Consider the following 22,973-nt stretch of genomic DNA (forward strand, 5'->3'; position numbering starts at 1 on the left):
GTTTCTTTCCAGGCTTCTCAAACATATCCATAACAGCTTCACTCCTGGAACAAAAGGGAGATGATTATCTGTAGGCATGATAAAAGCATTATTGAGATTGTAAGGAAGGAGGGAGGTTTTCAGTGCTGTCCTGCCACACATTATCATGAGAGAGATTTACGGTACCCCAAAACCTCCAGGTTTGGAGCCAGGATATGGCCGTGCTGAGTACACAGTGCCGGGAACAACAGGCTGCCCTTTCCCAAAGCACCGCTGGAATCCTCATAAACCACTAAAATGAAGTTTGGATTTTCATAAAAGCAAATCCTGTTCTTCATATTTCTCCTCTTACTCACTAAAATGTACTTATTTGAGGGTTTCTGCCTTCTAGAAACCTCCACCAGCATCGCGACTGCAGCAACTGTCCCTTCTGCCCCTGGATTTAGCTGAGTCTTTTGGACCACCTCACCATAAGCAGCCAGACTGAGCTGGTTTTCCTGCTTTTCTTCCACTAACCCATGTCACTGCCCAGGCTGGTCACTTCTTCATCCATCTCTGAACATCTCCTCCTGCTCCTGATCATGGGCTGGGTCTGCACCACCTGTGGCAGAGGATTTTGTGGACAGATAAGCACAGATATGGCCAATATAAAATCATGGAACGGTTTGGATTGGAAGAGACCTTAAAGCTGATCCAGTTCCAAGCTCTGCCACGGGCAGGGACCCCTTCCACTAGAGCAGCTTGCTCCAAGCCCCTGTGTCCAACCTGGCCTTGAACACTGCCAGGGATGGGGCAGCCACAGCTTCTCTGGGCACCCTGTGCCAGCACCTCAGCACCCTCCCAGGGAAGAGCTTCTGCCTAAGAGCTCATCTCAGTCTCCCCTCGGGCAGGTTCAAGCCATTCCCCTTGGCCTGTCCCTACATCCCTTGTCCCAAGCCCCTCTCCAGCTTTCCTGCAGCCCCTTTAGACACTGGAGCTGCTCTCAGGTCTCCCCTTCAGGAGCCTTCTCTTGTCCAGGCTGCCCCAGCCCAGCTCTCTCAGCCTGGTTCCAGAGCAGAGCTGCTCCAGCCCTCGCAGCATCTCCATGGCCTCCTCTAGACTCACTCAAGCCCATCTGCCCACATTAAATGCACTGACCTCCAGGTCAATGCAGGTCCTCCCTTTCCTTGTTCTTGTTTTTAATAAATAAAGAGGAATAAACACAGACCCTTCCCAGATTTGACAAGCAACCTCTTGAGGTCACATCACTTCAGCGCTCACCTGAGAGCTCACAAGGGCAAGATGCCTATTGCAAAGGGTGAAGCGAAGTGATGCCCACTGGGAGCAAGCAGGACTTCAAGCTGGCTGCAATGCAGGTTGAAGCCAGGAACACATTTCCTGGCTGCAGAACACTCTCTGACACGTACCATGATGTAATTTGCTAACACAAATCAGTAACATCAGCCTTCAGCCAGCTGCAGTTTGTGAATGAAGGGTTTGGAATCTTCAGCCTCAATTAAGATACTGACTCTATAAACAGGGGTTTGAAAGCAAGGGATGGACCCCACACATTCCATAGGATTAGAAGAGTATCTGCTTCTCGGTCTCTGATCGCTGTTCTTCCTACCACCTGGTCAAAGTTAAAGTGTGCATGAGCAGACCATGCTCTGTAAGTGACAGAGAAGAGACACCCTGGAAGCACAGGAGGCAAGTGAGGATGGGTGGGTATCAGTTTTGAGGAGACCCTCTATAGGGGGTCAGAACACCCTCAGCTCCTTGGAGGAGAACATCCGAGCACAGACTGAGGGAGACTTCCTACCTTCAGCAGTTAAACCAGACACATCTGCTGCTCTCTGCAGCAAGGTCACTGCTGATGGGGTGGAGACCAAAGTATGCTAAACCCCTGGGGTTTAGATCATCAGAACAATAACTCAGAGAGGTTACAGAATCATAGAATCATAGAATCACAGGATGGCTGGGGATGGAAGGGACCTTAAAGCTCACCCAGCTCCAACCCCTGCCACGGGCAGGGACACCTTCCACTAGAGCAGCTTGCTCCAAGCCCCTGTGTCCAACCTGGCCTTGAACACTGCCAGGGATGGGGCAGCCACAGCTTCTCTGGGCACCCTGTGCCAGCACCTCAGCACCCTCCCAGGGAAGAGCTTCTGCCTAAGAGCTCATCTCAGTCTCCCCTCTGGCAGGTTAAAGCCAGTCCCCCTTGGCCTGTCCCTGCAGGCCCTTGGCCAAAGCCCCTCTCCAAGTGTGTCATTTCAAACCCTCAGGCATGCCACGGAAGGCCGTCAGCCCGAGGGGGGCTGGTTCAACCACAGAGCAACCAGTGCTGATTGATTCACTGCTCCACCTGAATCAAGGTTTCCTGTCCCCTATTACTTAACTCAGACACACAAACTCTGCAAGCTGGAACACGCCAAACCCTGGTTTTAAGGCTGGTAAGTTGCTGCAGCGTCCCTGCAAGCTGCGTCCAATGTGCTTACATGAGCCCAACTGGGAGCTTCAAACAGTGTTTGGGACCCCCAAGTTATGAAGACAGATCTCAAACCTCCCATTTGAGCCTGCAGGCAGCTTCCACAGGCAGTCCCATATCCACACACTGGGAAGCCTGTTTCACTCACAGCGTGTCTCCTGCCAGATGGGATTTCCAAGCTAAACATCTCCCATTCCCACTGCATCCAGAGCTCAGCACTCTGGAAGAGGAGGACATGGACTCAGTGCTCACCACCTTCACCAGCAGAAATGAACCCACCAGCACTGAGGAAGGTGGCTGTGACACAACCAAGCCCACAGTACCTTCACGCCATGCTTCCCAGGTAAAGGCAAGGGAAGCCAGGAAGGACACCCACACCTCCCCTTCTTCTCCAAACCCACAGGGGTTTGGGGGAGGGAAGGAATTTGGCTGCCTTCCCTGCACTACGCAAAGGAAGGGAGAACAGGGATGTCTTCCTGGAAGGACCAGAAAATAGCCTCGAGTCAGACTGTGGGGCAGGATGTGGAAGTCCTTGTCACAGCAATAAAAAGGTCTCAAGTACTTGGCCAGGGCGCCAGGAATACTCCAAGTTGATCAGAGGCAGCTTCTCACATCAGTGTGGTGGGAATGGTCTGGTTTGTTTGCTCCTCAGTGCTATCCGAGGAGGAAGGAGGTGGTGGTGGTCCATTCCCCCTCCCCGCAGACGTCCTCAGCTCCCTGCAACAGCAGAAGGTTGGAGACACCTGCACCTCCTGGGCAGACCTCAAAGCAGCTCCCAGTGCCTAAAGGGGCTACAAGAAACCTGGAGAGGGGCTTGGGACAAGGGCCTGTAGGGCCAGGCCAAGGGGAATGGATTGAACCTGCCCGAGGGGAGACTGAGATGAGCTCTTAGGCAGAAGCTCTTCCCTGGGAGGGTGCTGAGGCGCTGGCACAGGGTGCCCAGAGAAGCTGTGGCTGCCCCATCCCTGGCAGTGTTCAAGGCCAGGTTGGACACAGGGGCTTGGAGCAAGCTGCTCTAGTGGAAGGGGTCCCTGCCTGTGGCAGGGGCTGGAACTGGATCAGCTTTAAGGTTCCTTCCAACCCAAACCACTCTGGGATTCTGTGCTTTCCTGCTCCCTCCCACCAACCTGGGATGTTTGGTCTCACATTCAGGAGGGGTGGCACAGCACAACCTGACTCACACAGCAGAGGTTCTGCTCTTCTCTACTCTTCCGAAGTCAGAGAACTCTTCTTTTCCACCCCAGGTCCAAATTGGTCCTAATTATTCCATGCAAAACGAAGTTGCTTCAACAGGAAGGAATTAGGACAACAAATTATTCTTGAATAAAGAGGACTCACTGCTGCCTAAGCAAGGTATTAAAGAGCTGTTCTCCCACATGTATTCTGGGAGAAAAGCAGTCCCCACTCCAGTCTAAAAGATTCCTAACCTCCAGCCTGTCACAGTGGCCACCAGGATGCCCTACATGACCATCACTGCCAAACTCAACCCACACTTGGTTGCTTTGACTTCCGCCACTAAACTTCAGCCACAAGGACCACAGTACCACATGTGTAGCCACAGCAAAGGGGGTTTCATAGCCACAAGTGGTGCTCTCAGTTAGGTGAGGTTTGGGGCAAGGAGGGAAGGGGGACACAGGCAGCCTAAAGTGGGGTTTGCCATGATGGAGACACAACCCTCAATCCCACCAGAGTCATCATGAGGCATCACCTCCCACCTCTGCTTCCCAGCCTCAAACCAGTTCAACATGGAGCAGCAAGGACACGCAGGGCCACACAGACTACAGCTCCAGGAGCAACTGGTGGGTTACAAAGCAGCCACGTGGGTTGTACCAGAGCAAAAGGGTTTCCATGATGAGAAGTAAGCACTCGTGATGAAAGCCACTCGACCCGCTCCTAAAAGCTGGAGACATCAGGGAGAACAGGATCAGATCAGCCCCTGGCTATATCCAGGACCAGCTGCTTCCAAGGAAGAGGCAAGAAATCACTCTGGACAGTTAGGGAATCGCTTTGCTTATGGGTAAATCTCTTCCTAAGCCCTTCAGACAGTGATTAAGCACAACGGTTCATAGCCCATGTATTAAATATTAATCCTCCCTAATGTGAGTGCCGATGTTCCGGTTATCCGGTTCGGATAACCACATGCCCCCAACAACCCGTTCCTTTTCCAGCTCAAACCACATAAACACCATGTACAAACCCAGCAGCATTTTGTGATCCAGCTACAGGAGAGCTGTGATCGTCTCCTTGCCCTCTGAGCTTTGAAGCAAACCAGAAGCAGGAGGGAAAGAGTTAAGAGCAGGGAGATGAATCAGCCCATTCTATCAACACGGACATTTCTGACCTCTTCCCATTAGTGTTTCATAGGACCACAGAGCGGTTTGGGTTGGAAGGGAGTTTAAAGCTGATCCAGTTCCAACCCCTTCCACGGGCAGGGACACCTTCCACTTAGAGCAGCTTGCTCCAAGCCCCTGTGTCCAACCTGGCCTTGAACACTGCCAGGGATGGGGCAGCCACAGCTTCTCTGGGCACCCTGTGCCAGCGCCTCAGCACCCTCCCAGGGAAGAGCTTCTGCCTAAGAGCTCATCTCAGTCTCCCCTCTGGCAGGTTAAAGCCATTCCCCCTTGCTCCTTTCTGCCCCCAGGCTCCAGAGATGCCTATGGACCTGGTCTCATCCAAATCATTTCCATCACAAGAGGAAAGTCCAGGATTTGGTTTATTTCAAGAGGAAAACGTGATCTGTGAATGAGACCACATTGGCCGACCTCCTTCCCTTCCAACACCAAGAATAAAGGACCACCAGCATCTTGAGCACCCACCATGCTGCTCCCAACCCTATGGAAGCACATGAAATACCCCACCCCATGCTCCCTGGTGTTCCCTGTGATTGGGATGCAGACACAGAAGGTTTGGAGGAGAACAGATGTAGGAGGAGACAGGGAGAGAGGGAATTCAAACAACTCTTCCACAAGGATGTTGATGTTGGACTTGGCCCAACATCCCGGCTCGGCACAGAACATTGGTTATTTGAGAGGGACGTTTCAGTATCCCCTAAGCTTGAAACCAATCCAGTTGCACCAGAGCCAGGGATGCCCCTGGAAACGGGAAGCATCCATTTTCAACACCTCCCAGTATCCCCCCCATTGCTTTAACCAATGGTTTGTATAAAGACCAGGCAAAAAAAACCCTGGAATTTCCTGCCCCCCGAAAGCTCTCCAGTGGGAATGCAGATGAACACATGGAGGGGGAACATGGCAGGACCAGCACCTCCAGGCCACAGTGAAGCTGTGGTCCATGTTCCCCCCAAAACATCCTCACCTCAACCACAGCAGACACCTGGGGGAGCTGGCAGTGCCACAGCCATCCCTGGGCTCCCTTCCTCATCCGAGAACCCATTTCCCACCCTCACCATAGGAATAACGGCTGGAGTCAGCATCTGATTCCTGGTGGAGCCAGACATTAATCCTCCTTGTGAATCCGAACGCAGACACCCCTCGCACCTCCTTCCCCACCACAGCAGCAACACGAATCAGAGTAAAGATCAAAACCACCTTTCCCTTGTACAGGAGAGGAAAGATCCCTATTTTCCATGCACCCTGCATGCCGGCAGCAAGCTCCCCCCAGCCAGGAGCAGGCAGAGAAGGGATGAGTAATTCCTGCAGAGAGCGTCCTGTGAACAAGCAAAGTAAATTCCTGAGGCTCTCGGGAAGGAGCCACCGCTCCTTGCGAAACTTCCCAGCTGGAACCTCCGAGCCAAAGAGGCAGAAAGCATCGGTTTTCCCTCCTCCAGCAAGCACAGGGGCTGGGATTCCTTTCAGGACACTCTTTGGATTTTCATGTCAGTCCATATTTAGCAGGAGGCAAAAAAAAAAAGCCTCCCTTCCTTCCTGTCACATTTTCCACCCTTGATGACATCCAAGAGCAGAAATAAGCAGGAGCTGGCCGAGGAGGGAGGATGGATCTACCCGAGCGTGGGAGAGCCAGGAGCACGGCAGCTTGTAGGTTCCCATTCGGGATGTGTGGATACAGCTGGATGAGGAGGGGACACAGCCCTCAGTGTCCCCTTCAGTGCTCCAGCTTGGAGCATCTCCCTAAGGAACAGCACAGGGATGGAGCCGGGCCACGAGCCCAATGGTCTTAGCACAGGCCAAGAGCTGCTGAGCAGCTCCATGGGTCCATGAGGACAGTCGGTGGGTCAGCTGCTTATGGGGGGGATCAGTTGGAACCCCATGTCCTGAGTGATGGTGTCCATGGGGCTGGTGATCCTGAGAGAGGAGGAAGAGGAGGAAGAGGAGGAAGAGGAGGAAGAGGAGGAAGAGGAGGAAGAGGAGGAAGAGGAGGAAGAGGAGGAAGAGGAGGAAGAGGAGGAAGAGGAGGAAGAGGAGGAAGAGGAGGAAGAGGCATCTGGTGATCCCAGGATCCAACCCATGTGCCAGATGCCGGGTGTGTGAGCAGAGTGCCCAGCTCGGATCCCCCCCCCCGTGTGTGGGGGGGCTGTCGCGACCCCACTATCGCCGTTCACTATTGATCATTATCATTAACTAATAAAGCCCACAATGCCGGGGGGGGGGGGGGGTAACGCCACACGGACACCCCCAGGCCGGGCCCCGCGCCCAGCCCGTCGCCATAACAACGCCAGGCTGTTCCCGCCGCCGCCCCCCGGGCGCTCCCTCACCTGCAGGGCCGCTCCTCCGCCCTCGCTGGCTCTCGCCGCCGTCCAACCGCTCCGGTGCCGCCGCGGCCGGCCGCGACCATGGACGCCGCGCCGGGAGAAGGGCGCGGGGGTCGGGAAGAAGGGAAGGGAAGGGGGAAAGAAGGGGAAGGGAAAGAAGGGAAGGGAGAGGGGAAGGGGGGGAAAGGCCCCGCCGCCCCTCAGAGCCCCGCCGCGGGGCTGCCGGCCCTCAGCGGCGCCCCCGCCGCCGCCCGCCCGCTCCCGCCGCCGCCGCCGCTGCCGCCATGGTGCGGCTCCATGCAGGGCGCGCTGCGCTGACAGAGCGGGGCGGGACGAGGGGCGGGCACACGCAGGACGTTCCCGGTGCGCTGAGGGCAGGCACTTCCCGCCCTCGCCTCACAGCGCCTGCCAATCACCGCGACGGGCTTGGTCGGCCACCAATCAGCGGCGGCGAAGCGAGGGGTGGGCGGGCTTAGAGCCGTGCCCACAGCGCGTAGCGGAGGCGGCGGGCGCAGGTAGGGGCTGTGAGGGGAGGGTGGTGTCGGTGTATCCCGGTGTATCCCATCGAATTCCATTCGATCCGATACCTCAGTCCGCCGAGCAGGGGGTCCCGGCGGTGGTTTGAGGTTTATTTCCAGCACAGCCGTTCCCAGAGCTCCCGTGGGAGCAGGCAGGCCCGGCGGGGCGGGTTTCCCTTTCCCCTTCCTGCGGTTCCTCCTTCCCTTGCTGCTTCAGGGGTCAGCCTCGTCGCCCTCGGCCTTGGCCTTGTCCCCCTTGGCCTGGCGTGACCCTCGCGCTGCTCCTGTCGCGATATTGTCACGAGAACGCAGTGGGATCCATCCGGCTGCAGCAGGCATGAGGATAAACAGGGGCTGGACAGCAGCCAGAGGGAGGCTGGGTTGCAAAAACAGAGTCGAGAGTTCAGCTTGAAACCGAGAGTTTCCTCTTTGTGTGTTTTCCACTCTGGATTTCCCCCTGCGCCGGTTGCCACCACGGGGAGGCTGAGCGCTGAGGGACCAAGCTCCGTGGAAAAGCCTGAGCTCCCATGGAAAAGCCTGAGCTCCTATGGAAAAGCTGAGCATTGCCAGCAGCCCTGCACTCCAGTTAAGTGTCTCTCTCTCAGCAGGTGCTGAGCCAGGATGGGCTTTGCCGAAGAGAAAGTGTACGACTACATTATGAGAAACCTCAGGAATTTCAGAAACATCCGTGTGGCGACGCTGGCTGATTCCCTGAGCTGCCTCACTGATGCTGACAGAGTAAGTGCCTGCTTTCCTGAGTTCCTGCTGGGCTCCTTCCACAGCAGGTGAGGAGGCCATGAGGATGGTCAGGGGCTGGAGCACCTCCCATATGAAGAGAGGCTCAGAGCATTTGGGCTGTTCAGCCTGGAGAAGAGAAGGCTGCATGGAGACCTCAGAGCAGCTTCCAGTATCTGAAGCGGGCTACAGGGATGCTGGAGAGGGACTCTTCATTCGGGCCTGGAGGGCCAGGCCAAGGGGAATGGCTTTAACCTGCCAGAGGGGAGACTGAGATGAGCTCTTAGGCAGAAGCTCTTCCCTGTGAGGATGCTGAGGCGCTGGCACAGGGTGCCCAGAGAAGCTGTGGCTGCCCCATGCGTGGCAGTGTTCAAGACCAGGTTGGACACAGGGGCTTGGAGCAAGCTGTTCCAGTGGAAGGTGTCCCTGCCCGTCGCAGGGGTTGGAGCTGGGTGAGCTTTAAGGTCCCTTCCATCATAAACCAGTCTGGGATTCTATAATAGAGCTCAGGCAACATACACCCACCCCACCTCTTAAGTCAGACCCTCTCTTAGCTCCCTTTATGTGGTTTATTCAGGATGAGCTCCATGCCCGGGAGGAAGCACGAGGCAGCCAGGCCACTGTCTACAAGTTCTATCAGTACCTGAAGTGCCGGCAGGGCTGGGTGAGGGACCTCATCGAGGCGCTGCGCCAGAACAACGCCGGGGACCTGGCAGATGAGCTGCAGCACGTGTACGACTCCTGGCAACGCTGTAGGTAGCCTCAGTGTCCTTGGAGGCTGGCCTGGGGGTCTGGGGGACATGAGGATCCGAACCACATGTCCTGGTGTCTGATCTCTCCCTGCACTGGCTTCCTGGGGGTGTCTGAGTGTCCCCAGGGATGTCCATCACCCTGGTGATGTCGCTAAGAATGATGGGGTCCTTGTTTGAAGGAAGAACCTTGGGAGGAGATGGAAGGATGAATGAAGGGGTGCTGTGGGATTGGGACAGAGCAGGAGCATGTGAGGGGCTGCCTCAGCCCCATGCTCATCCTTTGCCTCGTTGGCGTTTCCCTCAGTGTCCATGCTCACAAACCACCTTGGTTCCTCCAGGTCCCCCAGCTCCCCCAGCTGCCTCCTCCCCTCCTGCAGCCAGCAATGCCCGTCCCACTGTCACCTCCACCGCGGTCCAGACACTGTCCCCAGCTCCCGACCCTGCTCCGGGTGTCCCGTTGGCTGAGCAGCCACACCGAGACCTGCCCGGTGCTGCCACCACCACAAGCACGGACCTGGATGCCAGGATGCCATTGCAGGAATCAGTGAGTGTGACGTGTCAGATGGGGGTACAAAAGTCCCTTTTGGACCAGAGCTATGTGGTAAGGGGAGCCCATGGTAGGGCCTTGCTTGTGCAGGGATATCCCAAGCAGCCTCGTGCTGCTGATCATTGCTGCACCTGGTAACTTACACCCTATAACTGGAGTTATAGGCTGGAGCAGCTCTGCTCTGGAGCCAGGCTGAGAGACCTGGGCTGGGTCAGCCTGCAGAAGAGAAGGCTCCTTAAGGGGAGATCTTAGAGCAGCTTCAGTGCCAAAAGGGGCTACAGGAAACCTGGAGAGGGGCTTTGGACAAGGGCCTTTAGGGACAGCCCAAGGGGAATGGCTTTAACCTGCCAGAGGGGAGACTGAGATGAGCTCTTAGGCAGAAGCTCTTCCCTGGGAGGGTGCTGAGGCGCTGGCACAGGGTGCCCAGAGAACCTGTGGCTGCCCCATGCCTGGCAGTGTTCAAGGCCAGGTTGGACACGGGCTTGGAGCAAGCTGCTCTAGTGGAAGGTGTCCCTGCCCGTGGCAGGGGTTGGAACTGGAGGAGCTTTAAGGTCCCTTCCAGCACAAACCATTCTATGGTTTCCTTCCAGCTCCCCAAAATCCTGCAGCAAGAGACGCCCCAGCTGCCCCTGCCTAGGAGCACAACCCATGATGGAGTGAGCACTGGGCACAGCGCTGAGGGGTATCACTGTCACCCCACTGAGGACATGCAGGCACCAGCGGGGACCCCTGGGACAGGCACCATGTCTGTGCCTTCAGCTGTGCCCAGCGAGTGTGGCCGGGACTGGCTGAGCCGCCCACAGCACCCGGTGTGTGTGGACAACGGATGCTTTGGAAATGCCAACCACCTGCATCGTGGTATACCAGGCTTGGGCCTGGGCAGGTCTCATCCATCACGGGATGCAGAGGCTGCTCACAGCCCCCGGCAGCCCAGGAATGAGCCCCAGGAGGACTCATACGCCTCCATTGAGTCACCCCCGAAACTGGAGGAGGCCACTCGCAGCGGGGAGATGCAGCCCCTGAAGTCGCTGCCCCAAAACCAGGCTGTGTCTGTCCCAGAGCATGGTGAGCACCTGGGAAGCTTCGTGGATGTGCACAGCCCCCTCCTCGTACAGCAGCAGTTTGATGCGGAGCAGAAGCTGGTCGGGATGCTGGGAGAGCACGGAGGAGGTGGAGGTGGGTTTCCTGCCTGGCAGAGCCATGTAGCAACTGTGGTGCTGCTGGATATTCTTCACTACAGGAGAGCCATTGAGGTTCTGGAGTGGGGCCAGAGAAGGGCAGTGGAGCTGGTGCAGGGCCTGAAGCACAAGTGTGATGGGGAACGACTGAGGGACCTGGGGGGTTCAGTCTGGAGAAGAGAAGGCTCAGGGGGACCTGATGGCTGCCTACAAGTGCCTGACAGGAGGATGGAGCCAGGAGGGGCTGGGCTCTGCTCCCAAGGAACAAGGGATGGGACAAGAGGAACCGGCCTCAAGCTGCCCCAGGGCAGGTTTAGATGGAGCTGAGGAACAATTCCTGCCCCAGAGGGTGCTCAGGCATTGGAACAGGCTGCCCAGGGCAGGGCTGGAGTCACCGTCCTTGCAAGTGTTCAAAAACAACCTCCTCATCTCTAGGAGTATCCTATTGCAGCATCCTTGAAGAATAGCAAGCCTCTTGAACAAAAGTTGTGAACACAATACCTTTTGTTTTCTCTCTAGCAAACACTTGGACCCACTCTATGCCCAGAGACACTTCCCCATCCTGTGACAGCTCTGTGAAGCCTAGACAAGAGAATAAAATGCCCACGGGGGTGACAGCCACCAGCACCCCTTCCATGCCACTGAAGGAGCACGTAGGTGACCTTTCCCATTACTACTTGCTTTCAGTCACGTCCCTTGTGAACTCCCCGGACTGGGAGGTGTTCTGCTGCAGTGTCAGGTTTTGGGCTGCTGGTGAGTTCATTCAGGGCTTTTCCCCACTGTGTTCCTATTGCTCCTGTATTCTGGAGCATGGGAGAAGGGAGCCAGAGCTGGTGGGGCTTTGGCTCCTCATATCCCTCCTTGAATTGCCCGTCAGTGTCCAGCCTTGCAGCTGCCTCTTTCCACCACTCTCCTTGCTGCTGATCTTCCTTTCTGCTTCCTCCCTTCATCCATTTTTGCTTCCTTTCTTTTTTAATTCGTTTCCCTCCTGCCTTCCTTTTTCCCCCCTTCCTTCCTTTCACCCCCTTTCTTTCATTTTCCCCCTTTCCTTCCGTTTCCCCACTTTTCTTTCTTCCTTTCCCCCTTTCTTCCTTTCCCCCTTTCTTCCTTTCCCCCCTTTCTTCCTTCCCCCTTTCTTCCTTTCCCCCTTTCTTCCTTTCCCCCTTCCTTCCTTTCCCCCTTCCTTCCTTTCCCCCTTCCTTCCTTTCCCCCATTCCTTCCTTTTCCCCCTCTTCCTTCCTTCCCCCCTTCCTTCTTTCCTTCCCCCCTTCCTTTCTTTTTCCCCCCTTCCTTCCTTCCCCCCTTTCCTTCCTTCCCCCCCTTCCTTCCTTGCCCCCCCTTCCTTCCTTGCCCCCTCTTCCTTCCTTGCCCCTTCCTTTGTTCCTTTTCTTCCCTTAACTCCCCCAGTCCCAAAGGCTCCGTGGAGCCCTGTTCACTCTTCCAGCCCCACTCACTACCCATGGCCCAGGCTCACTGTCAGCAGCTGGTGATGTGGTTGCTGGGCACTGAAGTGGGCTTGTCATGTCACATATGTACCCAAGACCAGCCAAATGGGTGCTTCCCATGGCACCCAGCTGCTCTGCTTGTCTCCCACAGGTGCTCCCGGCCTCTGCGGACCATCTCCTGGACACAGCTGCTGCAGGAAGCATATCTGGGAGGGCATTCCACCGGGTGAGCTCTGCCACCACCATCTGGGCATCCTGCAGCAATGTGGAGGGGGACGTGGAGCCCAGCAAGCTGGGTGTCCTCCTCTCCATGGCTGGGGACAGCCCAGAAGCAAGTGGCAGATGCCTCAGTGGCCCCTGTTCCAGTGTGTCCAGCAGCCTCACCTTCAGGAGTGACCCTCTCTTGATAAGCACAGAGAGCTCCAGCTCAGGAGAAGCACTGCCCAGAGTCTCATTAGGATGCCCAGCACCAGAACCTGGGGAAGAGGCATCAGCTGGAGCAAGCAGAGACTCTCATCCACTTCCAAGCTGGAGCAGCACCCATGAGGTCTATGTGGAGCATCACCCCAGCGTCCAGCTTGAGGCTGGCAACGACTTCCAAGACAGAGCCAATCCCACTGGAAACTTAGGTTTTAACTCTGTGACCAGGTTGTCTCAGGGCAGCGACCTCTCAAGTGACAGCAACTGGCCATCCCGGTCATACCTCATCCCAACTGTGGGCATCGCTGCGATTTCAGTGCTGGCATTCCTGGTGTGCACTCGATGGCAGAAGTGAGGGTCACTCAGCAGGTCCTCTTCATGGCAGGGATTTGGCCAACACATCTGAAGCCTAAGGAGCAGCAGTGGGGATGGTAGGGATGTTGTTAAATCTATTTCTGGAAGGTTCTGCTGGAAGAGACCTTCATTGGATGATGCTGTTGGGTTCTGGTCTGTTTCTCCTGTTTCCCAACCATATTCTTATCTGTAGCATTCTCCTTTTACACCCGTAGGGAGGGTCTTGCTCAGGGAGTGATCCCTTAAGTCAAAAATGAAAGGCCTCATGGTGATGCTCCACATCTTCCTTGTTTGGTCCCAGGGAAATGTGTCCTGGTGGTCCAAAGGGTGACCTGCCTTGCCCGTGGTCCCTCCACGCAGTGTGTAAAAGTGGACCCGATTCTGTTGGCTTTGGTCTTCCTAGCTTGAAAACAAGCCTGAGGGTCTGTGCAGTGGCCTTCACCAGGTGCCTCATGTTGAATTTGCCTTACTGATATCTCTGGCTCTGCTGCAGGGACCTTTGCTTGTCTCTGCTGGGGATGAAGCTGAGGGTCAGAAAAGAGCCACACCTAACCAGCTTTGTATCATAGCATTATATCATAGAATGGTTTGGGCTGGAAAGGACCTTAAAGCTCCTCCAGCTCCAACCCCTGCCACAGGCAGGGACCCCTTCCACTAGAGCAGCTTGCTCCAAGCCCCTGTGTCCAACCTGGCCTTGAACACTGCCAGGGATGGGGCAGCCACAGCTTCTCTGGGCACCCTGTGCCAGCGCCTCAGCACCCTCCCAGGGAAGAGCTTCTGCCTAAGAGCTCATCTCAGTCTCCCCTCTGGCAGGTTAAAGCCATTCCCCTTGGCCTGTCCCTGCAGGCCCTTGTCCAAAGCCCCTCTCCAGGTTTCCTGTAGCCCGTTTAGGCACTGGAGCTGCTCCAAGGTCTCCCTGGAGACTTCTCCAGGCTGAACAAGCCCAGTGTGTGGATGTAGTGCTTTGGGACATGGGTTAGTGGTGGCCTTGGCAGTGCTGTGTTAACACTTGTACTTGATCTTAAAGGTCCGTTTCAACTTGGTTGATTCTATGATTCTCCACATGCTTTCTGCATGATTTGAGGACACCTATGAGATCCCAAACCGGCAGCATCTGTACCAGGGCCCTTTTCTCTGCTGCTTTACTTGCCTGTAACATCCTTCACATATTTTCCTGCTACTTCTCAGTAGTGTCTGTTGCCTCTTCACATCAGATCACTTGTGAAACACTGGATTTGTCACCCCTTAGGTTCAGTTTTCTGCTGTGAAGTGCTGGCATCTTCGCAGTTAATGTAGCACTTTAAGCATCCTCAGCAGGTGAATCTGCAGGAGGGAACTTGAACTCGTGTCCTTGACACCTTCAACAAAGACAAAAAGCCTTTTACTAACTGTAATAAAACCATTTGTCACTTCACAGTCCACTTGTGAGGTTCCACATGTGTGTGTTTGTGTCAGCAAGGGGATGGAGCTCAGCTTCTTTTTTATGGAGCCTATAGAGCAAGGAAATGTGTATGGAGAAGATGGTTGGAGAATTAAATCACCTCACTTGGCTTCTCAGGGAATGGAAGCCACAAAGAAAGATCCATCCAGCCTGTAGATGAGGCTCTCAGTGACATGGGCTAATGGTGGCCTTGGCAATGCTGGGATAATGATTGGACTTGATGATCTTAAAGGTCTTTTCCAACCTGGTTGATTCCATGATTCCTCTGCATTTTGGGGAGAGGGTTGCAGCAGTTCATACGCATTGGGATTCCCTTTTAAGATAAAAGGTACTTTTGAAGAAAGCTGCTTCTGCCATATGCAATTCAAAGGAACTCCATTGGTGGGAGTTGGATCTTTTCCATGGAGCTGCATTTGGACTTCTTGGAGAACTTTTCTCCTGCATATCATAGAATCCCAGACTGGTTTGGGTTGGAAGGGACCTTAAAGCTTGTCCAGTTCCAGCCCCTGCCATGGGCAGGGACACCTTCCACTAGAGCAGCTTGCTCCAAGCCCCTGTGTCCAACCTGGCCTTGAACACTGCCAGGGATGGGGCAGCCACAGCTTCTCTGGGCACCCTGTGCCAGCGCCTCAGCACCCTCTCAGTAAAGAACTTGTGCCTAAGGTCTAATCCAAATCTATCCAATCTTCCGAACATCTCATATCATCTTTCTAATCTTCCTAATATCCAATCTAAATCATGAAGAAGCATGAGCTGTGTCTTGGTGCATCCTGTCCACCTCAGCACACATCTGCTCATGGTATCTACCTGGTTACATCCAGTGTGATTACCTGCCACTGGTTACATGCTATTAACCCTCAGGTTCACGGCAGGGGATTGGAACTGGATGAGCTTCAAGGTCCCTTCCAACCCAAACCATCCCATGATTCTATGATCCAGATTCTCCCAGGTCTCTGGTTGAATCAGATACCAGGATCCTGCACAGAAAAGGGAGCTGGGCCAACTTTGCTATCCCAGGCTCAGCTCTGGTGTGCAGGAACCATTCCTTGTCTACTGAACAGCTTCAGGCTTGGCCTGACCAGCACAAAAGAGATACCAGCATCACCAAGACCACCTTTGTGCCCAGCTCCAGCTCTCCCCCCTTGCTGCCCTGGAGTTAGCCAGCCTGAGGCACGTGCCTTTTGGGAACACATAGGAAGCTTTCAAGCAGCAGGAGAGAAATGGCCCTTTCCAGCAGCATTACATGTCCTCTGGGTGCTGCCTCCCAAGAGCCTCAGCCCATCCCACTGGCTTTCCTCGTTTCCTGCTTTCCCAGCTTGATTTACAACCCAGGTACATGGAACACGTTCAGGGCTGGTATTGGAAACACCCTGAGCTTCACTCAGTGAGTTCATTCCTTAACAAAATGAAGGCAACATTTGAATGAAGGGTTATTTTTCCTCGGATCAGTTATACTTTATCTCGTATCAGTACCAACCCCATCTATATCCTCCCTGCATGTGCCCAACAGGACATTCAAATGACCCAAACTAAATCTGAGCATTCTTTTTGTCCTGTTTTTGCCACAATTGAGCAAACTCTCACTGGAATTATCCCACTTCTTTGCAATGTCACTCACTTTATATCCCTTTGGTATCGAGTTAATGCCTGAGGATTGCGGTGAGCTGAGATTAATGTGGTGCAGGTGAAGAGCACAAGAGCACTGAGGGTCACTGGGCTGCAGCTCCATGCTTGGCTGTGCTCTGGGTACACTGGACATCAATTAATGTTCCACCTGAGAACATTCCACCTGGGAATCTCCACTGTGTTACAATGGGAGCTGTTGCAGCATCTTACAGTCTGGGAGTCTGTTTTCCTCTTCAGTGTTCTCCTCTTCAAACGTTTCCTGTTTAAGAGCTGGGCTGGGTCAGCCTGGAGAAGAGAAGGCTCCTGAAGGGGAGACCTTAGAGAAGCTCCAGTGCCTAAAGGGGCTGCAGGAAAGCTGGAGAGGGGCTTGAGACAAGGGGGATCACAGAATCCTAAGGGTTGGAAGGGACCTCAAAAGATCATCTAGTCCAACCCCCCTGCAAGAGCAGGGTAACCTAGAGTACATCACACAGGAACTTGTCCAGGCGGGCCTTGAATACCTCCAATGTAGGAGACTCCACAACCCCCCTGGGCAACCCGTTCCAGTGCTCTGTCACTCTCACAGGAAAGAAATTTTTCCTGACGTTCCCATGGAACCTCCTATGCTCCAGTTTACACCCATTGCCCCTTGTCCTGTCACTGGACATCACTGAAAAAAACCTGGCTCCATCATCCTGACACTCACCCTTCACATATTTGTAAACATTGATGAGGTCACCCCTCAGTCTCCTCCAAGCTAAAGAGTCCCAGCTCCCTCAGCCTCTCCTCATAAGGGAGATGTTCCACTCCCTTAATCATCTTTGTAGCTCTGCGCTGCACTCTTTCAAGCAATTCCCTGTCCTTCTTGAACTGTGGGGCCCAGAACTGGACACAGTTACACTGTGATACAGGAGAGTTGAGGATGTATCCCGGATCCTTAACTCTTTGTCTTTCCTCCTAAACCTCTGATCTTGGTTCCCATCTTCTTGTATCCACTGAACTTCCACGGTCTTTGTAGAACTGGAGTGTTTTCCACTGCCCTCACTGGGAGTTTGGATCCAGCTTGGTCCCTGAAGCCATGTGAAGGGGCACTGCTCTTCCTGATGTCCCTTGACAGCCCCAGCTCTCTCATCACGTCCGGAGCCCTCTTATTTGTCCTCCGATTCCACTTCACCTTGTGTCCATGGCATTGCCATGGCCCGGGGGGCAGCACCCTTTGGGACCGGCGGCTCCAGCCCTGCGCTCCCCGCAGGGAGGCAGTGGGAAGGGACGAGGTGCAGGCAGGGAACACGAGGTCTAGGCCCTGGGAGGGCTGCGGGGCACAGACCCGACATGTTGGGGTCTGGCAGCCCCTAGAGCCACCCCATAATGAGGGGCTGAGGGGTCTCGCTAATTGCATCTGTCCGATTGCATATGCCGGTGGGGCAGCGATGTGGGTCTGGTGTGGGTGACAGTGGGGTCATGACATGGCCAGTGTGGGAACAGCGCCGTGGGGACACAGTGGGGCAATGGCATGGGTGGTGTGGGGTCAGCACGGTGGGGACACACTGGGGTAATGGCATGGATCCAGCATGGATGGTGTGGGGTCAGCACAGTGGGGACACACTGGGGTAATGGCATGGATCCAGCATGGATGGTGTGGGGTCAGCACAGTGGGGACACACTGGGGTAATGGCATGGGTCCAGCCTGGATGGTGTGGGGTCAGCACGGTGGGGACACACTGGGGTAATGGCATGGGTCCAGCCTGGATGGTGTGGGGTCAGCACGGTGGGGACACACTGGGGTAATGGCATGGATCCAGCCTGGATGGTGTGGGGTCAGCACGGTGGGGACACACTGGGGTAATGGCATGGATCCAGCATGGATGGTGTGGGGTCAGCACAGTGGGGACTCACTGGGGTAATGGCATGGATCCAGCATGGATGGTGTGGGGTCAGCACAGTGGGGACACACTGGGGTAATGGCATGGATCCAGCATGGATGGTGTGGGGTCAGCACAGTGGGGACGCACTGGGGTAATGGCATGGATCCAGCATGGATGGTGTGGGGTCAGCACGGTGGGGACACACTGGCGCAATGGCATGGGTCCAGCCTGGATGGTGTGGGGTCAGCAAGGTGGGGACATGATGGGGTGATGACGTGCAGCATAGCTGGTGTGGGGGCAGCGTAGTGTGACAATGGCATGGGCCCAGTATGGCTGGTGTGGGGTCAGCGTTGGGGTGATGATGACGTGGCCAGTGTGGGGTCAGCATGGTGGGGACACAGTGGGGTAATGGCATCAGCCCAGCATGGCTGGTGTGGGTCACGGTGGAGTGATGGCATGGCCGGTGTGAGGACAGCACAGTGGGTTCACAGTGTGTCAGTGGCATGGGTCCAGTACGGATGGTGTGGGGTCAGGATGGGGTGGTGACATGGCTAGTGTGGGGACAGCACACTAGGGACACAGAAGAGCAGTGGCATGGGCCCAGTATGGATGGTGTGGGGTCTGCATGGTGGGGCCACGATGGGGTGATGATATGTACAGCATAGCTGGTGTGGGGATAGCACAGTGGGGCCATGGTGTGACAGTGACATGAGCCCAGCATGGCTGGTGTGGGAACAGTGCAATGGGGATATGATGGGGCGATGATATGTCCAGTGTGGGGACAGCACAGTGGGGCCATGGTGGGATGATGGCATGGGCCCAGCATGGTCAGTGTGGGGACAGCACGGTGGGGTTGTGACATGGGCCCAATGTGGTCAGTGGGGGGACAGCAAGGTGGGGACACAGTGGGGTGATAACATGTCCAGCATGGCTGGTATGGGGACAGCACAGTGGGGACACAGTGGGACAGGGGCTCAGTAGGCTGGCATGGAGATGGGACAAGCTGAGCTTCAGGAACTCTGGGAGACTCAAGGTGAGCTGGTGCCTGGTCTGTGGGGCAGGGCATGGGGCAGGACACGGAGGTTGAGGCTGTGGCAGGTGCTGAGGTGCCTGAGCTGGGACCTTGGATCGGAGCAGGAGGGAAGGTCACTGCTGAGGACACGGCGAGGAGAAGGAGGCAGAAAGACAGACCCAGGGCCAGGGTGTGCAGCCAGAGCCAGGAGGGCAGGGCTGTGCTGCTGGGCTTGGGGCTGGGGGAGAAAAGCAGCAGAGAGCAAAGAGAATGGTGTCAATGTGGGGAGGGGAGAACCCACAAGTTTGGAGGGGCTGTTCACAATGGCAATGCAAGAACCACCCCCTGGACCGCGCTTTGAAATGCTCTGTCAGAAGCTGTCCTGGAGGGAGTTAGGTGCAAAATGGATGGCAGCCTTCATTTTGGCAGCAGCAGGAGCTGCCTTGAGGTGGCTGCTCACTGGCTTCAGCCATGTTGGAGGTGGGACCGAGGGATTCTTTCTTTCCTCGCGCTGGAGTCCTTCCTATCGGAGGCAATTGCTGTACCCTGAGGATGAAACAGCATCAGTGTGGTTCCCTGCTACCTGCACAGCTCTTAAAATGAGGCCAGGCTGGAAATGGGAATCCGAATTGTCCTGCAGCTCGTAGCAAAGCAGTTTGTTGCCTGGAAATGCTGCGATGTTACTGTGGAAATGTAACACATTGAATAGGGTTCTGTCTCTTTTTTTTGTTGCTGGGGAAGAAAAAAGCTTTTCTTTTGCCCTGTCATAGTGTGAAAAATAGGAATTCTCTATGAAGACTTTGGAAGACATTTGCTGAACCGGCTGCTGCTTTTGCAGTTCTAATTCCAGGCAGTGCTAATGCAGTGGCAGAGTGGCTCTGCCTCTCCCTTCCTTCCATTCCCACATCTTGCTGTATTACAGGAGTGATCCTGCGCCAGGAAATGGTTCTAAAGTTACTCTTCAATAACTGAGGCTGTTGCAGGGGTTTTGCTTCCTGAAGAATCCATAGGATGAGAGAGAAATGTGATGGAGGTGTAAGGGCACCAGCAGTGGGGAGCATCCTGCAGCAAAACCAGCTTTGGATGTGAACGTCCACGTTTGGGGCTGCTGTTGTAAGGAATCACCAGTGGGAGCTGTGGGGTTGTAGTTGGAGATAACAGTAGTTAATAGGTTGCAGTCATCCACAGGGAAATGAAGGGGATCTCTGGAATGATAGGGTGGGCTTAGGTGGAACTGGGCAGTAGGTGGTTACAGTGTTTTGCCTCTGTTTCTGGGTGTTCTGTGGAAGATGTAGATGAAAGTTGGCTGTTGGGCTTGGGGTTTGCTGGGGTAACATTAAATGCAGAGCCTGGTTTGGGATGCTTTTAGGAAAACAGGTATTTTGGCAGCTTCCAAGGCAGGATTTGGATCCAGTCTGGAAGGTCAGTGTAGTGCAACTGCGGATTACAGCGTGGCCTGTCTTTTCTGAATGATTCTTAAGATAACTGGAAGAGAAAAGTGCTGGAACAGCACATGCGTTAGCAGGGACAACATCTGATGTGTGAGTAAATTACATTTTGAAGTTAAAATGCTTGATCCCATCTTGGGGGACACTCAGGGAAGCCTAAATGAAAGCACACTGCTTAATGGGGGTGCGATCAAACACGTCCTACTCCAGCTCCCACTTCCCCGCTGCTGGCACGTGGCAGACAGGCTGGGTGACCTTGACATTTGTCTTGCCAGCCTGTGCTGGCAGATGCCCTGGCAGATGAGCTCTGCTTCCCCAGGAATGATGGGATTCCTGCAGGCTGTGCTGGAGCTCCTGATCTTTCTCCTTTCCCATCATCTGTACCAGTAACGTGCAGTGAGGGCTGTGTCACTGCAGAGATCAGGGATGTCTGAGCCCGAGGAGGATTTAGTACTGGGGAGGGGTTTTGGACAAGGGATGTAGGGACAGGCCAAGGGGAATGGCTTTAACCTGCCCGAGGGGAGACTGAGATGAGCTCTTAGGCAGAAGCTCTTCCCTGGGAGGGTGCTGAGGCGCTGGCACAGGGTGCCCAGAGAAGCTGTGGCTGCCCCATCCCTGGCAGTGTTCAAGGCCAGGTTGGACACAGGGGCTTGGAGCAAGCTGCTCTAGTGGAAGGGGTCCCTGCCTGTGGCAGGGGTTGGAGCTGGATGAGCTTTAAGGAACCTTCCAACACAAACCAGTCTGGGGTTCTATGAACACAATGCTAGACCAGGTTGCTGTTTAATGTGACTGTGGGATCCCACAGGGCTGCTGTGGGTAGGGTGAAGTGCCAGGGCATAAACCAGTGATGACCACATCATGATAAGGCAGGGAGTACTTTTTGTAATGGATCTTCTTTATGATAAGGGAAACAGGTCAGTGTTCCAATTCATCAGCTTCCCCCTTTTCCCCTTCTCCCACTCTTCCAGCAATTCCATGCTGCTTCTCCTTCCTGAAAGCCTGTTTCCCGGCCAGAGAGGTGTTTAGGAGCAGCATCCTGCAAATAGTGTTTAAAACCTCAAAAAGCATTTCCTCATCCATTCACCTTTATTTATGTGTTAGTATCTTCCATCAGGCTCATGCAAAGCCACAATGTACACGTTGCTTTACCCTCTCCATATACACAGTATCCGCAGAGAGCTACAATTAAGATGCCCTTTGGGCAGCTCTTTTGCAGTGCAACATTTTAAGCTTTGCTTTTTCAATACCTCTTTATGCTTTGGAATTGTGGCTTGAAGGTGAATTCCCAGCAGAGCCTATTTTTAGGGATGGGAGGATGTGTGGGCTTAGTGTCACTCTCTATTAAATGCTGCTGAATATTTCTTTCTTCCCCAGCTGTAAATGTTCCATCGTGGTATAACACTATTACATATAATATGGGCTATTTTAGAGGAAGCACAGAGCTGCTGTCATGCACTCAACTAAACTGTCAGTCTTTGCTGCTCCACTGCCTTAATCTTTTTAGCTTCTGATATAATTGGCTCATAACTTCAGGATCAGGCTGAAATAGGGCTTGAGCTGCTGTCATACAAAGAACATCCACCACGAGACCTTTAATTCTGTCACCTCTTTCATCATTCTGCAGTGTTCAGAAGAACTCTGTTGAGTTTTAGTTATGCAGTGTCTAATTTTATAAAGTTATTTCCACAACAGATAAAGGCATTGGATTCTTCTTGCCTCAAGGAGCTCACAGTGTAACCCTAAAGGGGGATTTGGAGGTGAAGGGAGCACACAGCATCCTTGAGCTTCTCTGTGTGCCAGGTATTTGGTATGAGCTGTGAGCCCTTCGCCTTGTTTGCAGCCTGGTCTTCTGCTCCTGTTGTGTATCCATAGGTCTGCCCAGTAGAAGGTGTAAGACAAGAGGGTTGAATGTACATTGTCTGTATGAAAATGTATGTATAGAGCTGCTTTTAAAAGTGCCTGTATTAAGAGAGAAAAAAAACCTGTCAGGCCAAAAGATGAAGAATATTTTTCCTTGAGGGGAAAAAATGGCTTAAGATGCTTTATGACAGCAGTTACAATGTAGTGTGTTGGGGAGGAAATGAAAATAGGGCTCATGGTTGTGAGCCTGAACAGCTGAGTGATGCTGCAGTCTTGCCAGTTCCTTAAGTCACCTTCTTCCTACCCCTGCTGCTTTTTATGGAATCCCAGCCTGGTTTGTGTTGCAAAAAACCTTAAAGCTCCTCCAGTTCCAACCCTTGCCACGGGCAGGGACCCCTTCCACTTAGAGCAGCTTGCTCCAAGCCCCTGTGTCCAACCCGGCCTTGAACACTGCCAGGGATGGGGCAGCCACAGCTTCTCTGGGCACCCTGTGCCAGCGCCTCAGCACCCTCCCAGGGAAGAGCTTCTGCCTAAGAGCTCATCTCAGTCTCCCCTCTGGCAGGTTCAAGCCATTCCCCTTGGCCTGGCCCTCCAGGCCCTTGTCCCAAGCCCCTCTCCAGCTTTCCTGCAGCCCCTTTAGGCACTGGAGCTTCTCTAAGGTCTTGTCCAGGCTGCCCCAGC

At 54.4% G+C, this 22,973-nt stretch overlaps 2 protein-coding genes across 3 annotated transcripts in view; one reads left to right on the forward strand and one right to left on the reverse strand.

Annotated features, from left to right (window-relative positions):
• PTPRA (protein tyrosine phosphatase receptor type A) overlaps positions 1-7,377 on the reverse strand; it is a 112,663-nt gene extending 105,286 nt beyond the window's left edge. The window contains exon 1 of the mRNA XM_057403203.1: positions 7,116-7,377. The gene's annotated coding sequence lies outside the window, so the exon portion shown is untranslated. The remainder of the gene's footprint in view (positions 1-7,115) is intronic.
• Positions 7,378-7,526: 149 nt separating this feature from the next.
• MAVS (mitochondrial antiviral signaling protein) lies at positions 7,527-13,445 on the forward strand. 2 transcript variants are annotated; one of them, XM_057403206.1, is made up of 7 exons: positions 7,527-7,627; positions 8,236-8,368; positions 8,943-9,117; positions 9,456-9,661; positions 10,255-10,840; positions 11,362-11,495; positions 12,439-13,445. In XM_057403206.1, the coding sequence occupies exons 2-7, from the start codon at positions 8,252-8,254 to the stop codon at positions 13,060-13,062; spliced, it is 1,842 nt and encodes a 613-aa protein (XP_057259189.1). In that variant the 5' UTR covers positions 7,527-7,627; positions 8,236-8,251; the 3' UTR covers positions 13,063-13,445. The 2 variants fall into 2 exon arrangements, with proteins under 2 accessions (XP_057259189.1, XP_057259190.1); XM_057403207.1 differs by having other exon boundaries at positions 7,538-7,627; positions 8,239-8,368.
• The last annotated feature ends 9,528 nt before the right edge of the window (positions 13,446-22,973 follow it).

The sequence above is a fragment of the Pezoporus wallicus genome, unplaced genomic scaffold, assembly GCF_028554395.1.
Source record: "Pezoporus wallicus isolate ANWC-B61680 ecotype Strahan unplaced genomic scaffold, APGP_CSIRO_Pwel_v1 contig_6644, whole genome shotgun sequence".
NCBI classification, from domain to species: domain Eukaryota; kingdom Metazoa; phylum Chordata; class Aves; order Psittaciformes; family Psittacidae; genus Pezoporus; species Pezoporus wallicus.

Bases quoted from the DNA above. Each gene is read 5' to 3' on its own strand.
- MAVS (XM_057403206.1), top strand. From the start codon at position 8,252: ATGGGCTTTGCCGAAGAGAAAGTGTACGACTACATTATGAGAAACCTC. The intron at 8,369-8,942 runs GTAAGTGCCTGC...TGGTTTATTCAG, and splicing joins GCCTCACTGATGCTGACAGA to GATGAGCTCCATGCCCGGGA. The intron at 10,841-11,361 runs GTGGGTTTCCTG...TTTTCTCTCTAG, and splicing joins AGAGCACGGAGGAGGTGGAG to CAAACACTTGGACCCACTCT.